Raw genomic sequence first — 20,035 nt, forward strand, 5'->3', positions numbered from 1 at the left:
CCGCACGAAATATTGGCTCTTCCATGGCGTGACAATCCCATGGGTCGAACACAGTCCAGGTCATAACGGGTGGCACCAGTCTGGCTCCCGTCCATACGACACCATCCTGCTAACACACGGGTGGCACCAGTTTGGCTCCCGTCCATGTCAGCAAAATACTGGCCTCTTCACATGAGACACTGGCCTGGCCTCAAGTGAGCGAGACACAAAAACTGGAGATGGACCAAATGGTCGGCCAATTGGTGACAGGGGGGTGCGCGCACACGGAGAGGGGGAGGGAAGGGCAAGCGAACATAAACGGAGGCTACGGAGGGGGTGGCGGAAAAGAATAGAAGTGAGGGGGGGGGAAGGGGGCGGGGGTGGGGCAGGTGCAGCTGCGAAGAAGGAAGAGGGGGGCAAGAGCAACAGGTGAAGGGCGGGGGGAGAGCAGGTCGTGCTACTGTCCATTCAGGGCCAGCATACTATGTTGTCCCTGCATGAACAATGGAGTAGGCATAGACCTCTACTTTTCCCTTGGTAAGGGTTAGCCTCTCTTGGATCATCACTACAATAGAATGAGGTCCACCTATAGGGTTTGAGATCATCTCTGAGATATTTTGATGGTTTTGAGGGTGATCCTCTTCTTCAAGAAGTGCAAATGGGGCTTTGCATCCTTGAACTTGAGGGGACCTGCCTCTCCCTCTTGAAGTCCTTTCCCACTCGCCAAGCATCTATAAATGGGGTGTCGGTGAAACCCATTTGCCTACATAATGTCTTACCATCCTCTTTCGGTGAGTTGCCAGCTTGCCAGCCCATAACTCACACGTGCAGAGCCCGAGGATGGCGGAGATTCTCTTCCTCAACTATGGCTGTCATGAAGCTGTTGGCATTTGGGGTGTTATCCCAGAGACTCATAAAATCATTTCGTTCGACTTCACTGAACCTGCCTTTGATCTGGTTCCAAATAGAGAAGAGGGTGTGGACTGTATCAGCCCAGATGGAGGAAAGAGTATATACATGATGTATTTGATTGTCTTTAACAACCTTTGTACATCATGCCCTCCAAATTTGCCAAACTGTGAAGCTCCCGATAATCTCCTAAGCTGTGCCTACTTCCAAGTGATGCACTTTGAAAGGAGAGTTGGGGATCTCCTAAGCTGTGCCTACTTCCAAGTGATGCACTTCGAGGGCTGCGGAGAGGAAGCGCGGCCAGTTTATGAGAGAGTGGGACATTGGTTTTTTTTTTCACATCCTCTCATTCGGGACCCTATTGGTAGCACAGGGCTCCTGATTGGTTGAGATCTCCACCTTGCTTGGTGTGAAATCTCCATTTTGTAAAATTTTTTCATACTTAATAGAAGTCTCCTTTCTTGAAAAAAATAAAAATAAAAGGAGAGTTGGGGATCTCTTTCAAGGGCAAGGTACGAACCATTGCATGAATAGCTTATGTAAGCCCAGCGGGCGTGCAGTGACAGACTCAGCCACATGCCCAAGAGACAAAGATATAAAGAGAGAGTAGAGAGAAAAGGGAATGGGGATCTTGCATAGTACACCACAGCGGGGAACAAGAGTGCCACTACCACAAGGGCAGTCAATGTGAGATCCCACTGCCCCCTCTGCGCATCGGATTCCCGGATGGTAGCAACGAAAGTAGCTTCCTCTTGCGCGGGGCAGGGTTTCTCACTCGCGGCCTCGCCCTTGAATGTCCGGGCACGAGACTAAGCTGGTGGTCATTCCGAAAACTGAAACCGGGAAAATTTCCCATGCCCGGAAAGCGGGATGATTCCACCATTTTGAATTTCTTAACGAATTTTTCTAACGAAGTCAAGACTGATCTAATCTTCATCTGAATAAACCAGATAGAAGGGAAACTACCTTATCCCCAAGAGTGGGGACAAGACTGACATCAAGCAATGGAGGCCCATCACCCTCCTTGGATTTGCATATAAAATCTTAGCTAAAGCCTTGAGTATAAGGTTGTAGCCGATTCTCCAAAGGACCATCCATGATACACAGAATGGGTTCCTCCAAGGAAGGAGTATATTTGATAACATCTTTTCTTTCTGGGAAGCTGTCGAGTGGGGAAAGTTTAGTCAGCAGCCTCTTGCCATTTTTTTGCTTGATTTTGAAAAAGCTTATGACAGAGTGGATTGAGTTTTTTTGGAGGGCACTATGGCACACATGGGGTTTTCCCAAAACTGGATCAGAGGGGTGTCCTGCCTATAGAGGGAGGCTCATAGCACTGTTTTAGCTTGTGGGGGGCGCGTCGAGCGTTTTCAGATTTCCCGTTCAGTGAGGCAGGGCTGTCCCCTCGGCCCGTTACTGTACCTCATTGTAGCTGAGGCTATGAGTAGGTTTGTTCGGGCTTCCCTTGGTGTTGTGGGTCTCAGGCTGCCTTTATGCATGGAGGAAGAGTTTTTGGACTCGGAGTTAGCAAATGATACGGTGTTAATCCTTGAGGCTTCACATGCTTGTTTATGTGCTTTCCGGACAGCCTTGGAGGCCTTTTGTTTGGTAGCAGGAGCTACTATCAATTGGCATAAGTCAGTTGGTTTTTGGATCAGTGATTCTCCTCTTGCAGATTGGAGTATAGATGTTGGTTTTACTTGGATTGAGAGAGGATGCTCTGCCAGATACCTTGGTTGTCAGGTGGGCGTTGACATCTCCCTTGCACAACAGTTTGCTCCAGTGCTCTTAAGCATTAAAAACAAACTTCATCACTGGAGTAGGAGGAAGCTTGACTTGGCGTCTAGAGCTTTGGTGGTTAACCAAGTTTTGCTAGCCACGGCTTGGTTTATCGCTTCGTGCTGGATTTTTCGTAAGGGCTGCATTGGCCAGCTTCGTCGCCTTATTCGGACCTTTCTTTGGTCAAGGCTTGATGGAAATGCACACACCAGGACCAGAGTTGCTTGGGAAACCATTATCAGGCGTAAGCAGGAAGGGGATTGAATATCATTGACCTTGAGGTGCAATGTAAGGCTTTGCTTTGTAAGCTTGTTGTTAGGGGATTTCTTCCGGGCACTGAGCCGTGGAAGGACTTTCTCATGCAGCAGATCATGAAGTGTGTCCCTGTTCGCGGAGGTGACTAGACTCTTAGCTCACGCTTTTTTTTGTCGGATGCAGTTCACCGCTCCCCTTCATCCCTCCTGGTTAGGTCCCTCCTACGGGCCTGGGACTGCTTGAGGAGTTTTTTGGTACACACCCCCCCACGTTCAGTGGAGGAAGCTAACCGGCAGCCCATTCTGTGGAATGATTTGATCTTAGATGTGCATGGTAGGCCTCTTGGGGCAGCTATGCATATTCTTTGGGCTGGCTAGGAGGCCCTATGCCCCACAGTGCTGGCTTGGAAGAGGCTTCAGAGCCTCACCGAGGTGCAGAGATTGGATTTCACGGAGCATTTGAGAGGCTCTAGGCGGAGGATTGCACAGATTGATGCAGCCATTCCCAACCACTGGATTACTAGATCTTTCTTGGAAGGCCATTATCATTCTTGGTTTGGGGTTTTTTCTGGGACAGGTGTTCCTCTGCAGGTTATGGGTCTCCCCTTGCCTAGGGAGGATGATGTACCGGTTTTTTTTTCCGTACAGGATGGATGGCAATTGGAGAGATGTGACGTGCAGGACCTTATTGAGGGCCCCCCAAATTCGTCCAATGAGAGTTGTTGTCAGGTTAGGGAAGCACGTCTTTGTTGACCCCCCCCCCCCCCCCCTAGGGATGATCACACAGAGTGTTAGCCTTTGGTTGTATGGTGGCTGCTCTATCAGACATTTGCATTGGGACCCCGATGAGTGGGAGTGGAAGGATGCTTGTAACCCTTTGAAAAGCATGCCATTTTTCAGTTTTTTGGTGTGGAATGCCAGACATCTTATCTTGGGACACATTCAGAGTGTCCCTACTCTTAGACCCCATTGGGAATAATGATCAATTCCAGTCCAATATATATACAATGAAGAGGGCTAGAGGTACAATCCCTTTCTCTTAAATATGTCTTGATCGCAAGACGTCCATATCTGTACTTCAAATATATCTGGACCAACCACTTCCTCAATGCTCATAAGCTCGAAGTATAGCTGGATGGTCCTAGTAGTACTCCTCTAGCATCCATTTCACATCCAATAGTGAATAACTCTCGAATTCCAAGAGGAACTTTCTGACCATTGTCTTTTCTCTTTTTCTCATAGGATGAAACACAATCTGTTCTGGCTTTTCCATCCTTGATGGATCCTTCAATACAAGCTCCTCTAGGGGTAACCCTGTACACGGTTTCCATAAACTCTCATGGAAGCCATTATATATCCTCCAATGATCTGAAAGGTCCACCAACCAATGACATACATGGTTGATCTTCTTGGTATCTTGAAGAGGTCCATATACCATCATTCCCTAACTTTGGCAATCCAATCCATAACAATACTCTTCCATAGAACATTCAATGGGTGCAATAGTCCTGCTGGTGTTTGTCGATCAAACGTGACCTTCTGACAAACCAAACATTCTCGACTCATAAAGCTCAATGTCGTTCTCATACTAGGCCAATAAAAGGTAGCTCTCCAAAGCTTGAAGTGTAATCAAGGTGTCTCTATGCCCCATGTAGGGAGGAGCATGGCACTCTTCAATTATTTGGCCTCAATTCCTTGTGTCGTACATATTTTGGGTTTGCATCATAAGAAAACCCTTCTTAATGACATAAGAAGTCACCAAATCTCTATTCTGCAATCAAGGTGTCTCTATGTCCCATGTAGGGAGGAGCATGGCACTCTTCAATTATTTGGCCTCAATTCCTTGTGTCGTACATATTTTGGGTTTGCATCATAAGAAAACCCTTCTTAATGACATAAGAAGTCACCAAATCTCTATTCTGCAATCTGTTCCAATACTTGTTTGAAATCCTCTTTGGTAGCATAAATATCCTTCATCAAAGTGAAATCCATAGGGTAACCCATAGAAACCTGATGAGATAAGGCATATGCTACCTTGTTGTCTTTGACATTCATAGGCCATAGCATGGCCTTCTTGGTTCACGACTGCTCCAATGCAATCTCCTCATCATGTTCAACCACAAGAAGATCTAGAATAACCAATACTGATCCTTTGCTAGCATAAAGTCTCAATGCTTCAAAAGAGTTATGTTTCAGCTTTGGTCCACAACGATTCCACGGCTTCATATGTCGAAACATGCAATGAGCTAAGCACCACTGCAAACCACTCGTCGAACTTCTTGGCATGATGTCAATCTAATGATCTTCCGATCTGTCTAGCTTCTTGCTTTAATTTGCAACCAAGTGTCCCTTCTTTCCACATTAAAAACACTTCTTTTCTTTGGCATATTCTTCACGTTGCTTGAGGGACCATCTTCTTCAAAAGAGTGGAGGTTTGTCCGCACTCCACTCCTTCTCTTTAAGACTCGGCTCTTGATGGGGATCGGTCTTTAAACTTTTTCTTTTGAGATCAATTCTGATTGTCGTTCTTTGTCTCGCCTCCATCCAAGGCATGTACAAGGCCTCAGCTTTGCAAAGCCTTGTCTTGAGCTTCTTCCAATGTCTTCGGTCCCTCCATGTAAACTGCTTGCGTAAGTGTAGTAGGGTGCAATCCATTTACAAACTTACGCATTTCCATTAGTGATGCAATGGGGTATAGGAAGTAAACTTCAAAGAAACTCCGAAAAATTTGTTAAGGTATGATGCCACATTCTCACCAACTTTCTCCTTTACTTCATCCCATTTCTTATGCACATTAGCTTCAAAGTTTGCAGGTAAAAACTTCTTGTTGAACAAGGTCTTGAAGTTAGTCCATGTCTTTGGCTTGTTCCCTTCTTGTACTACTTTTAGCCACCAATTCAAGGCGGCATCCTTCAAATGCATACGAACCATGCGAAGTTTTGATTTTTCGGAGTAGTCGTCACCTCCAAAAGTAGCATCAAATTTCTTGACAAAGGGTAAAGCTTTCTGGGTATCTCGCTTTCCATGAAAAGTATCGAACTTGACGGTCTTCTCTCCTGGCTTGAAGTCCATTTTGCCGGTTGATGAAGGCTCCTTTGCCTTCCTTTCCTTTACCTGTCTTGAAGAACCTACGTCCGAGAGAGCGGGCCTACGGATAGTCTCTCTATTTCCTCCATGAGAAATAGATTGGATAACTCTGGATCCTTCTGCAATGGTGACTGCTTTGGCCCGAAGATAGGCTTTAGCAGCTTCAACTCCTTTGGCTTCGGTGGCTTGATCCTTGATGAAATCTTCAAACATTCGAGCCTTTCTTTGGTCTTGTTCCTTCTTGGCTCTCCAAGCTAGGAACTCTTCTTCTTGAAGATACTGTTTGAACCTTTGAAAATCTCAATATTCTGTTGAAGATACTATAGCTTCAGGGCCTTGCTTTTTGGCCCTGGAGTTGCTTTTTGAAAAAGCAACTTTTAGCTTTTTGATCCAGTTCGATGTCCTCTTTCTGATGGTGGCCTCAGCTTTTTGGTCAACAAAGTTTGACTTTTGCTTTTTCCTACTTTTTGACCAAGACTGGTGGTTTTTCCAATGTTGACTTTAGGAATCTTGTTCCCATGTCCATCAACTTGTTCATGTGTCCGGGCGTGAGTTCTATCATGTGAAAGGAGCTTGGAGGGCCAAATGGTTACAACTTACAGGGCACATTCTGCTATAAAACGGTCCTAAAGATGTGAACGAGGCAACTTCTCTGCACCCAATAAAGGATTGTCCTCTTGTGATATGAGGCACTGCAGCAGGGCTGGCTGCCCGGCATACTACGTGGTGGTTCTTCTTTGGGCAGTATGTCCAGAGTCCTCGATGCTCACGGCGCAACACAAAAGACACTATGCAGCGGAACACAATAGAAGGAGAGACGAGGCTGTGGAAGGAACGAAAACACTTGCACTACTGAGAGAACACTGATACATGTCCTTTATTGTACCGTGCACCCTCAGAGTAGAGGTCATAGTGAAAAGGACGACACAGCTCCAGCTAAGGATGAGCATGAGGATGTCCTCCAAGTGAGATAGGGCTGCCAAATAAGGATGTCCTCCAAGACGGATGAAGAGGATGTCCTAGGATAAGGATCAAAAGGATGTCCTCCAAGACGATGAGTGAGAGATGAAGAATGAATGATGTCAGATGTCCTTTAGGATGAGTCGAGGGACCATATATGCCCGAGGTTGAGTCGGTGGCATCTCCTATCTTTGGTGGATGCCATGAGGTAGCAGCGTAGCCTTTGGTAGAATCTCCCATCTCTAGGAGATCCGTTGGAGTGTCAGTTGGTGCCGTCAATGCCGTTGGAGCCTTCAATGATGTGGATGATCCCAATGCTTGGCGCCATTGTTGCGTGGACAGTTCGTGTTGTGGTGGACACCCTTGGTGGACAGTCTATGTGGGAACCCTTCGTGGACAGTCTGTTGCTGTGGTGGACAGTCCATGTGGGCACCCTTGGTGGCTACAAACACGCATTACAATCTTACTCCATATTCTTTGGCTCTCTATGCATCCTCAAACACAATGTAGAATTGTCTCTGATGGTGCAGTGCATCTGGGACGATCAGGGGCTGTACACATTCTCAATCTCCGTTGTCAACAGGAATTCCAGCAGGTATATTTCAAAAGAAGGTTGTAACCATGGCAGTTGTGAACGTCGTGCACGATAGATCTGCGCTCCCCCCCATACCTGCTCGCCTGCGCCCTCCATACCCGACAGTTCGTGTTGTGGTGGACACCCTTGGTGGACAGTCTATGTGGGAACCCTTCGTGGACAGTCTGTTGCTGTGGTGGACAGTCCATGTGGGCACCCTTGGTGGCTACAAACACGCATTACAATCTTACTCTATATTCTTTGGCTCTCTATGCATCCTCAAACACAATGTAGAATTGTCTCTGATGGTGCAGTGCATCTGGGACGATCAGGGGCTGTACACATTCTCAATCTCCGTTGTCAACAGGAATTCCAGCAGGTATATTTCAAAAGAAGGTTGTAACCATGGCAGTTGTGAACGTCGTGCACGATAGATCTGCGCTCCCCCCCATACCTGCTCGCCTGCGCCCTCCACTCCTCTTTTCTTCACTGTGCCCCCACAACAAACCCCCCCCCCCTGTTTTCGCTGCCCTCCTCCTCCCCCTTCCCTGCGCATTTTCGTTTTTCTTCGATGCCCACCTGTTCCCCCCCCTCCTGCACCCTTTGTCCGCTCCCCTCCTGCATAGCTCTGCGCTCCCCCCCATGCCTGCTTGCCTGTGCCCTCCACTCCTCTTTGCTTCACTGCGCCCCCACAACACCCCCCCCCCTCCCTGTTTTCGCTGCCCTCCTCCTCCCCCTTCCTTGCGCATTTTTGTTTTTCTTCCCTGCCTGCCTGTTCACCCCCCTCCTGCACCCTTTGTCCGTTCCCTTCCTGCACACCCCCGCCCCCCCTTTTTTTTCGCCTTCCCCCTCTTTGCCCGGGTTTTTGCCCCTTGAGCCTTCCCCTCCCCTTCCTCCTCGTTTTTTTTTCCCGTTCCCTGCAGGTTTGTTGCAGGTCTTCGGGGTGTTTTATTCGGCAAGTCTCGGCCTTTTGTGGTCTTTCCCTTAGGACTCCATGGTAGCTGCTCCATCATCCCCGACCAAGGCTGCCGTTGCTTGCTTATCTTTTTCCGAAGCGGACCTTCAGACCCTCGCCATGACTGTTGTAGCACTAGAGGCCTCCACCCTGGTTTGCAAGATTCTGGATAGCCACGCTGCACGTGCCAACTTAGGGATCTTCTTCAAGCTAGCCTCCTAGGTGCACCTGCAAAGATTGCAGATATTCATCCTTTGGGGCATGGCTGCTACCAGGTTGAGTTCGACTCGCCAACGGCGTCTGATCTTAGTCATGCAGTTGAGCCCCGTTGCATTGCGTATGGCCCAGGCCTTCTTTGCACGGTGGCAGCACGACTTCGACCCAGCATCCCACCCTCTTGCTGGAGTTTCAGGCTTTCTCGTGTTTGTCTGCTTTCTAGGCGTCAGGAAGGAATAGCTTCCTCTTCTCTCGGTGATAGGTGGTGCCATTGGGAGAGTGATGGAACCAACCGCTCCCCACCACTGCCTTGGCCCTCACACAAGCAGCGGGGATTCCATCTCTCCACATCTGTGTGGCCTAGCCAGATTTTGTGCCTCACATGATATCGATTCCTAGCCTTCGGAGCGACCCCATTTTACAGAGAGTGGAATATTCCGGCCTTCCAGGTCAATGTTTCATTTGCAGGCAGATGGGTCATTTGGCCAGAGCTTGCCCTCAACGTCAGACTAGGAGATTGCCCCCGGTGGTTCCCCCTCCTACTTCCCGCTCAGATCCTCACCAGGGGGCCAAGGGAGGAGCAGGTTCCCAGGCTTCGGGGCACTAGGCTCCGACCATAGATGACCCACCAGCAGGAGAGTGGCGGTTGGCCCTTGCCCAAGTCGGCAGCAGCCGAGCACCAGAGCTGAGCATTGCCGCCGTGCGTGCCAGGCTGGCAGCATGCAGGAGGATTTGGTTTTGTCAGAGAACCATTTTGAGCACTTATCACAGCACTCGCTCGCAGATCACAGCCCCCCTAAAGTCACGGAGAGGGCCCCTCTGCCCCCCGATGTGGTGGCCAATCCCTTGTCGTGACTTCTCCTCTGGCCCTCAGTGCCCAGTGGGGCAGGTTGACCCCACCCTCTCTTCGTCGACCCTTCCCCAACAGCCTTCCTCTACGATGGATACCTCTCAGAAGCATCGTAGTCGCTCCAATTGCCCCTTCCTTTCCTCCGTGCCTACCCCCCCCCCCCTTCCGCCACTCCAGAGCATTCCCGTCGGCCCCATGCAACCCCTGATCCAGAGAGGAGACAGCCAGCAAGTTCGGTTCATCGCCTAATTCATCGTTTCTTAGAGCCGGTGGAGATGACCATTGCGGCCTCACTAGTGAGGGCTCTCCCATGTGAGTCTCCAGGCAGGCCCCCCAGGATCTTGGGGCAGCCTGTGGATTATAGTTTCTTCTTCCAACGAAAGGGATAGATAGGTTCTAGGAGACTATAGCCCCTATTCGGGTATGTGTGGTCTTCCACCACTGCAGACCCTCTACGCCAGAGAATGGCGCGATCTTCTTCTCTTTCCCCTTGAGCGTAGCCCTCGGGACAGAGTGGGACCCAGAGTCGATGGCCGCTACCATTCAGGATCAAGCAGTTGAGCTATCGCACCATCTGTAGCATCTCCGCATCACCGACATTCTTACTCATCTATAGCCTCTAGCCAGGATGGAGTTTGGTGGATCAGCCCATAGAGACCAGGGAGGGGAGATGGTGACCTCCAGCTTGGAGGTGCTGCTTTTTGTGTTCATGCATACCTCTATTGGAGTACCTCTCCCTTTTTCTTACAGATATCTCCATTGTGATCGATGGAGCATGGAGTATGCATACTCTCGGGCTCGGACAGAGTGGTAGTTCATGGAGGGCAAGATCCACACCCACTTGGTGCGACTTCACACGAGGACAGATTGTGACTATTCCCCGTCTAAGCCTGCGTCCAAGACTCTTCGAGTGGAGGGCAGTTCCGATAGTTCTGCCTCACACAGAGATTGATATGAGGATTGTCTCATGGAACATTCAGGGCTTAGGGGGGCCTCGGTGCTTTCAGGGAATCCTAGCATTAAAGCTTTATAAAACAGCATAATATCATATTTAGCAAGTTGTGTAGCTTTAGCCAATCAGCCGACCTGTTTCAGCCAGCCGACCAGCCCTGTTCATGCATATAAATGCCTAATGATTGCCTCATTCTCTCATCCATCATAATCGATCAAGCATTCAGGTATTCAGCAACCAGATCATCAAGCATAGATCTTCATCAAACGCAGCTTTTACCTTCATCCTTTTCTCTCATAGAAAACGCAGCATACACAGCCATCATCATTTGCATATTCAGCCATAGAACAGTCTCCAATCAGCCCCTTCTCTCAGCCACAGATTGCAGTCCTCCTACAGCCCCTTGGAAGAGTGCGTTGGCATTGAGATTGGTCATCATTGGTGCTTCTACAGCAGTGTGCAGTCAGCCCATTGTTTCATCTTTTGAAGGTCTTGCGTTTGGCTCATCGGTTGAGAAAGTAGAGAGATTGACACACTGTGTGAGATTGCATTGTAGTGTGTAATGAGCTATGGTGGCTCATAGTTAATCACAAGATTAAGAGACATGATTACTAAGATTAAGTTGAGTGAACAAAATAAGGGCAAAAGGTAATGTATTTTATTCATGAGTGGAATGCCTCTTTACAGGCTAAAGGTACATTGTGTCCATGACATCACCTATGATGTAATCTGTGGATAGGTGCCCTTTCACACACTCAATGGATGTTTGATTTGACCTTTTACATATCGAGAACCACGTGGGGTAATGCTGATTTTACATTGATGCTAAGTGGGATAAGGTGTGTTCTTGTGTCCAATACATGAAGCCTTCACACTAGCAATACACTGGGTGTATTTGCCTATTTCAACACCCCCCCTCGAACACAAAGGACCCACCCAATGATGCAGGTTGTCATGCTGACTCCCATGACCCTAATTAACTACCTAATGCTTAATGATGACATGCATGAGCGTGGTCTGACCAGCAATGCCATACAAAGGTTATGCCAATGTGAACTCGGAGGCTTTAATCATGTGTACAAGAGAGGTATGGGACAACTTTAGAAGACTCTGACAAGACGTGGCTGGATGTATGAGTGGTAGGGGAGAACATGTGTATGAGGCCATGCTTGGAACATGAACACTCAACCCAACTTGATGTAGAGAAGCCTCATAAATGAGGAAGTTCCTGAAGATGCCTTGAAGTTCAAGGTCATTGTGAAGTAGATCTCTTGATCTTCTCTTAGTCTTCTGGCAAAAAATTGGATCATGGCTAGATCCAACTCTTCACACTGCTTGTCATGTATCTTTGTCTTTGTCTTCATGCCTGATTCCCCTCGATGGGCTGAAATGAATGTGAGTACAAAAGTGGACATATGCAAGACAATAGAGCTGTGACACATTGTGACTTGGAACATGGAATAAGGTCTTCGCACATGCTTTTTGGCATGACCAGTGTCTAGTCTCCATTTACAAATGACATGTTGTACAACTGATAGGAAGTAGGAATGCGTAACAACAATGTAGAGAGTGTAGTACAAGTGAGACATAACTTGACCTTTTTGACTTTAAACATGATTGTGCAACTGTAGTGAAGCATGACACATGTAATCTTGAAGTACAAATGATAAGTAAACATCTGTAAAAGAGTGCACAGGACCATGATGGCCTGATTTGACCTTGGTTAGCAAGATGGCTCGTAGACATAGTGCCAAGCAATGTAACTATCCACCATAAGAGAGTAACTGAAGCCATATTGGGTGTGTTCAAAAACACAAATAACCAGCTCAAGGAGGTTAAAAACCTCATATCGGAGCATACCTTGAAGTACATTGCACCAAGGTTGGATTGGTCAACTCTAGTAACTTTTGTCTTCTTACTCTTGTTGATAAGATAGCAGCTCAAAAAGAAGACGAATTGAGTCCATGCTGATGATGTGGAAACTTTTTGGTGTGGTCCACTCTTGAGAAACCTGAGATGAACTCAAACACAATTGCTTAATCCTCGATCAGCCAAGATTTTAAGTGATTAGTGGTTAATGACCACTCTTAACAAGCTTGCTGGCTTCGCTGGTGGCTGTGGCCGCAGCCACTGGACAGGGGCCTGGTTCTTCACAAAACCAAATGCTATGCCCTCTTAGAAGGAGTTGGGGAGACCCATGAGCTTGCTGCTCCTCATGGGGTTGGTCGTTTAAAGCTCAGGATCGGCTGCGCCAGCAGTAAGGTCACCTGCAGTTCAAAAACTGCGCCTTTCTGTGTCGAGCTCAATGTCGGTCTACTGCCGCTGAAGTCTGCTACTGTGAGGTACCAGGAGGGAGCGCCCTGATGTGAGGGAGAGGCCTATGGAGTTTTGTTGCCAATGTTTTGGTGGATGGAGAAATCTAAGCACTCCAAGGGCTGGGTATCCTGATCAGGAAAGGTACGTGAAGTGCATTTAGTGCACCTAATGACAATGATTAAGGGCTAACGACCTGATGGGCTGCAAGTGATTGGGAGTGGAAATGATGCGGAAGGCCTGAAGAAATATACCTACACTAATGCTCTAAGATACCATGTTGAGAAAGTAGAGAGATTGACACACATTGTGTGAGATTGCATTGTAGGAGTGTAATGAGCTATGGTGGCTCATAGTTAATCACAAGCTTAAGAGATATGATTACTAAGATTAAGCTGAGTGAACAAGAGAGAGAGTGTGCACAAGATAAGGGCCAAAAGGTTATGTATTTTATTCATGAGTGGAATGCCTCTTCACAGGCTAAAGGTACATTGTGTCCCTGACATCACCAATGATGTAAGCTGTGGATAGGTGCCCTTTCACACACTCAATGGATGATTGATTTGACCCTTTTACATATCGAGAACCACATGGGGTAAGGCTGCTTTTACATTGAGGCTAAGTGGGATAAGGTGTGTTCTTGTGTCCAATACATGAAGCCTTTCACACACTCAATGGATGATTGATTTGACCCTTTTACATATCGAGAACCACATGGGGTAAGGCTGCTTTTACATTGAGGCTAAGTGGGATAAGGTGTGTTCTTGTGTCCAATACATGAAGCCTTCACACTAGCAATATAGTGGGTGTGTTTGCCTATTTCAACATCATCTACAGTTTCAAAGTCAGTCCTGGAATCATTCTCTTCAAAGAAATAAAGAAAATACTCCTAGAAACCCTTCAGTGGGTAATCTGGGACCCAATATGGTGTACATATCTTTATTTCTCTCTATATCTCGTAAAGTTTGAAGTGATATAGTGGATTGCTAAAGACTCACGAAACTCAGGATACAGAAGGCGGTGTGAGACTTTGTGTGACAGAATCCTTCATCTACGCATAATTCGGATGCATGTTACATTGGTATCAGATTCAGCTTGTCCACACACACCACATCCTAGCGTGAGAGCATCCTTGAGGCCCAACTGTTGAAAGACGGTCTGCGAGCGAAGACACAGAGAGAGGGAGGTAGTTGAGGAGAAGCCTTTGGAAAGTGCCTCACCTCAACCCTCCAAATAGGAGTAGTGATCACAAGGATAGACAAGAATAGATCCTTTGCATCCACACCAAAAGTCAACATCCGCAGATCCTTGGTTGCTGAGCCTAAAAGGACACCAAAAGGAAGCAAGCCCCATAACAGTCAAAAACAGCCATTTTTTTCAAAGAAAAAGGGTCATAATAGCAAGAGTCAAAAACAGGAGGAGGGGGGGGGGGACGGTCCGTATGATATCGTAACATACTATATGTACCGTACAACAGTGTCGTACAATAGTGTCGTATGACGTACGAGAGCAACTAACCTTTTGGGGCTTGCTAGAGCTCCACAACTTAGTCCAAGAAAAAAAAGCTTGCATTAATCTAGTGACATGAGGACTCTCCTATGCTTTTTTCTTGGCTGCCATTGATGTCCATCATGATAATGTATTCTTGGCGTCAGAGGGTTTTGTCCCTGGGCACTGAAATCTCCCATCCAATGTGCACCTACTTTACCCTAGTGCATCCCTACCTGTTAGATCACTCATGATCCTGTCTCTTTATAGATTATTGCTCACAAGAATGGTTGGTCTCTCACCTAATCGCCTCAGTATGCATGGCACATTCAGTTGAGTCCTCATCCATGTGACACACATGGCTTATAAAAAAAGCCATAAAGTTTCCTTCTGTAGTGTGTTAACACAGTAATATTCAAGAATGTCAATTTTTATTTTTGTTCTGGAAGCATTACGCTTGAAGGATTATAAAGAGCTTACCTAGACGTTTGATTCTCATCTTCTGATAATGTGTGTGGTTGGAAAGCTGGATAACATGGCAGATTGCACATTCTAATGGTTGGCTATATGCCATCGATGGCTGGAAACCATATGTCAAGTGGCGTTATAACATCATAAGTTCAGGGAACACGTCTGTTGCTGGTGTAACAGCAGGGAACAATGGGCGAGTTTATGTGGCCACTGTAACAGGCGGTTTGTACACACTTGACACAGACAGTGGACAGCTCTTATGGCAAGTGACTATAGGACCCTTAACAAATCGCACTTGCTTTCCCAAGATAGATGGTAGAGGTAAGCTCTCTCTTCCTTGGTGTTGATTTTGTGCTGAATGAAATTTCTAGTTCAAAAATAGCAAACTATAATATCGGGTCCCTTAAAGGATGCACCAATAAAGAAGAGATGCATGGTAAAACAGAAGAGGATGGAGAGGACTGTGACATGGATGGGCATGATGAGACATACAGTCTGTGTGCAGCACTTCGAAAAGACACTGTGCATAGAAGGATCACAAGCTCTTATTTTTTTCCTCGTGACTTGAAAAGTTAGTTTGTTTATAGGATGATGCGTTTCTTTTATGTGAAGAACAGAGACTTCTATTAAGTATGAATAGACCATACAAAATCACCGCTAGAAGCCGGAACAGAAACTCCTCATCCCAAATTGTATGGTGATCTCAACCATCAATCTGGGGCACAATGGTGCCAAGAGAGTCCTTCGGGGGTCAATGCCAAAAATCCACTCCCTCATGAAAATAGTGATAAGATGCTGCTATTGGAATCCAAAATGCTGGACTTCTCTGCTGATGACATGGGGCTGAAGGATGAGGGGCTAAATGAGAAGAATAGGGGGTGAGAAGAGCTCTTTTACCCATAATCCTCTCCCTCTACTGCTGGTTATCTTATCAGCCAGCAGTGAAGGATGGATTATTTTGAATAGATGCCCCTTTTCTGCCCATGCTTGGCCTAAAGGATATGCCATGTCTCCAGCCCTACCATTGAGGCTCTTCTTAGGCTGGTCTTGCAGGCTGGAGATAGCCTCTAAATTGCCCCAAAACTTGTGATTCTCGTCCATGCTGATTTTCTGGCTGCTGCCATTGATATCCATGCTACTCAATTTGTTCCCGGCCTGTACATTCTCATAGGCCTTTGCCACTGGGCACTGGTATCTCCTATCACAGGCCTTCACCTATTGCAACCCTCATGTTTGTACACTTGATCATCTCGTCAAACAGGGCTCACAATGGTGAGCTACTCTGTAATTGGACTCAGTAGACATGCATCTAAGGCGATTCATGTGGCAAAGCTTTAAGCTAGAAGTACTTTCTTCAGTGGGTTTTCAGCTTGTTACTGGCGTGAGAGGCTCTTTTATCATGAATAATCCTATCCTTCCTTCGGGTTTAGCTAAACTCCAAGAGTGGCACCCCCTTTGAAGCAGCTCACATATGAGGTTAGAGCATTGGTAAATTTTGCAATTAGGATTTCTTGCAAACTAAAACTGGTATGCAGTTCAAGGGACATCTGCAGGCTTCCCAAGCTTTCAACACCATACTAGTCTTCACCTGTAGTCTGAACAAAGTTGTCTCCCAGAGAAGCGGCAGCCCAGCCCATGGTCACGCCAAAATCCTTACCAGCTCTGACCATATCAATGACACTAAAGCTCTGAGAAGTGTGCTCAGTGTATTCCAAAGCAAGCACTTTGTGAAGAGTTCTCGCAATGGAGGCCGATTACGCTCATGCCTGTGGTTTATAAATTGCTGGCTAAAATGCTTGTCAATAGACTTAAAGGGTTTTTGCATGATGGTTTGCATCCATCTCAGTATGGCTTCATTCCACGAAGGCAAATTACTGATAATCTAGCAAATGTCATCATTGGCATGGAGTATGCGAAATACACTCGACAAGATGTATTGGTCATGCAGGTTGACATTGAAAAGGCATTTGACACTGTTCTTTGGGATTACATTGCAGATACCATGCTTCGGCTGGGATTTGGGCCTAAGCTATCCTCTGTGGTTTATCTCTTGTATGCTGACAGTACCTCTGCCGGTTTGTTGGATGGTTTTCTCACAGATCCTTGGCATTTGGGACGTTTAGTAAGGCAAGGTTGTCCTCTCAGTGCTTTGCTTTATGCGATTGCTACTCATCCCCTGCTTATGTATTTGGAATCTTTGACTTCATCTGGAAGATTGCAGGGCTTGAAATTACCCTCTGGGAAACATTTTATTGCGCAAGCTTATGCAGATGATTCTCTCTTTATGCCTCGCAATCACCAAGATGATGTGGAACAAATTATGCACACTCTTCATTTGTTTGGATTGGCAGCAGGCCTCAAAGTGAATTTTCGTAAATCCAAACTATTGGCTCTGACTGAGTATGATTGGCATAAGCTGCTTTGGCCAGGCGAACTTGTTCCTCCGAACATTATAGTTCGTCATTTGGGTTATCCGTTGGGTTGGACTGTATCGGCTACACGGAAATTGGATTGGGTAGCCGAGCGTTTGCACTCCAAGTTACATTATTGGAAGTTGTCCACTTGGCCGCTTCATGTGCGTCTTAGAATTGTGCAATGCATTCTTGTAGCTTATGTGCAGTTTTATCTACCTTTGCTATATTGGTCTCAATCCCGCTTGAAGTCCCTTATGTCAAGTATATTGGCGCATTTCTGGCGCACTTCATCTCGTGGAAAGGGCCTCACATTGTTATCCATGGACAAGTTATGCTCTCCTAAGCGCCTTGGAGGCCTGAATATTTTGGATTTGAGACGTCATGTTTTGGCTAGGAAAGCTATGCTTTTGCCGGTTTTGTTGGATCAGCAGCAACCTTGGACTCTCATGGTGTCACATTTGTGTCGGCATATTGTCACGCCATTCTATGGTCATTGGAAACCCACATACTGGGATCTTATATGTGGAAAGCTTGAAGGACACATTCCGGGATGTCCTTTCACTTCTTCTCTCATTATTGATTGGAAGGAAGTTACTTCACATATGATATGGCATGGTTCCCGATCTTTGATGGGCAATTCCCTGCGGCTAGAGAGTTTGCATTGGAGTCGTGTATTTTCTTCCACTTTGGTTGACCGTTCACCTCGTCAGGCATATTTTCTATCTCAAAAAGGAATATGTCAGATACATCAGGTGGTGGATGACACTGGTCAGGTTCTTTCCTTCTCTGTTGCGGCGGATCGTTTTCGATTGGGATCCCATTATTCTCATCTTTGGACAGAAATTCAGCGGATGATTGCTGATATTTCTCCTTTACCTCGCTTGAATGTGGATTCCCGTCTATCTGATTGGAATCTTGGAACCACTGCTATGAAATGTATTTCAGCTGGGACAGTTTATACCCTCTTGCAATCGGATGCATGGATAGTCAGACATGGTAATCAGCTATGGTCTCTCTCCAAATCTTCAATGTGGTGGAAACGTACATTGTTTCGCATTTGGAAAAGTCATCTGCCTCCTAAAGAACGCCTGTTCTTGTGGCGCTGTTTGGTTGGTGCTCTTCCTGTTGGTAGCTTGTTACATGCACGTCATATTGCGCCTTCACGTTGTGTCCGATGTAAAGCTACTGAGGAGACTGTCCCACATTTACTATGGGGTTGCGTATGCTCTAGATCGTTCATTCGCCGGGTCTCGACTGCTCTTCGCCTTCGTTTCCCTTCGGGCATTTTTCACAGATGGTTTTGGCTTTTTGGGGTGTTACAAGCATCACAGTCTGAGTTTGCTGTATTTTTCAGCTGGGTCCGATTCTGGGTCTTTTGGACCATATGGCATGTTCGGAACAACCTCATGTTCCAAGCCAATGACATTGTTCCCTTCCATTACTTCAAGTTCTCGCTTGGTCACGTGCTTCATTTTGCTTATGATGCTGGGGACATCACTCTTGATGCTTATAGGATTTACTTTGATTGCTTCTAGGTAGTGAAGCCCATAGTTACTCTTCTTTTTCTGGGTTTTCCTCGCTTAGAGGTTTCCCACTTGTAAATAAAAAGTGTGGTCTTTTTGGTGGGTTTTCCTCGTTTTGAGGTTTCCCACCTGTAATTAATGACATGAAGCTTTACAAAAAAAAAAGTATGTCCACTTTTTGTACTTGAGGAGTCTTCCAAGGTCCACCCCCACATGAGTCAATCATCAGGCAAGTCTTCCTCGTCCACATCAATGAACTAGAAGCCCTGCAAACATTAATAGTCAGAATATGGTGTGCATGCCAATCTTCATCTGGACCTTGTCAAACCTGCTAATGATGACCTGAAAATCAATCTCCTTTTTCCCATTAGTATACACAAATGATTGACAAGCAACTTTACATAACATGAGCAACCAATTTGCATGCAATTCTTCATCTGGACCTTGTTAAACCTGCTAATGATGACCTGAAAACCAATCTCCTTTTTCCTATTAGTATACACAAATGATTGACAAGAAACTGTACATAACATCAGCAACCGATTAGCATCTAGACTCTGTTTCCTCCTTCCCCATACATTAGATCATTCCTTGAATACCATACTTCCCACAGCATTGTAAATCTCATTAAGCAAAAAAGTGTTTGAGACTCCTGAGCAGGGCCAACTTTCTTGCCTAAACCCCAGTGAGACCAGGACACTCTACACTGCAGCACCTGAAATGAAATGTTACATTAACGTCTTCAAAAGGCCAAAGTGACCTATGAGACCAAAGCTACAACCATGTGACATCTGATACACTGTCTGGAAAAAAAAAGAAAGAACTGAAAGTAAGTATCTAGCCCTACAATACATCAGCAGGGAGCATCCGGAAGCAGCAACTAGGGAAGCTAATGCTACTAGTCAAAATGGGGTACATGAGTACATGGATACATGAATACATGAATATGGGGGAGTACAAAAGTGACAGTGAGTACAACAGTATATGGCTGGAGTGGTAATCATCCTAGGAGCTCTAGCATGGGTCTCTGCCGGATGGCCTGGATATCTGCCATAGTGAGATGCCTGGTCGGACGAGCCCGATGCCTCGCAATGATGCTCTGAATCCTCCGGTGTAGGCACCGTCTCTGATGTGACTCGTGAGGATCCGCGAACCCTTGGGCGTCTGGATCTGCCAACTGGATAGCTCTCTCAACTAGAGTCCCACGGGGTGCCTGCTGCTGGGCTGTCGGCTGTGTGTCCTCCCGGGTAGTCCCTCTAAAGAAGTTAGTAATCTGAGAAACATATCTGTTCACTTTTGTCCATACCCCTCTTA

At 46.5% G+C, this 20,035-nt stretch overlaps 1 protein-coding gene across 3 annotated transcripts in view; it reads left to right on the plus strand.

Annotated features, from left to right (window-relative positions):
• Nucleotides 1-20,035, plus strand: part of LOC147628476 (uncharacterized) — a 127,211-nt gene that overhangs the window by 40,405 nt on the left and 66,771 nt on the right. For all 3 annotated transcript variants that reach the window (XM_086813630.1, XM_086813631.1, XM_086813632.1), the window contains exon 4: nt 14,856-15,105. In XM_086813630.1, the coding sequence (XP_086669756.1) occupies nt 14,856-15,105 (250 nt within the window). The remainder of the gene's footprint in view (nt 1-14,855; nt 15,106-20,035) is intronic.

The sequence above is a fragment of the Cibotium barometz genome, chromosome 19 (genome assembly GCF_041138505.1).
Source record: "Cibotium barometz isolate CiBa-2024 chromosome 19, ASM4113850v1, whole genome shotgun sequence".
Taxonomy (NCBI): Eukaryota; Viridiplantae; Streptophyta; class Polypodiopsida; order Cyatheales; family Cibotiaceae; genus Cibotium; species Cibotium barometz.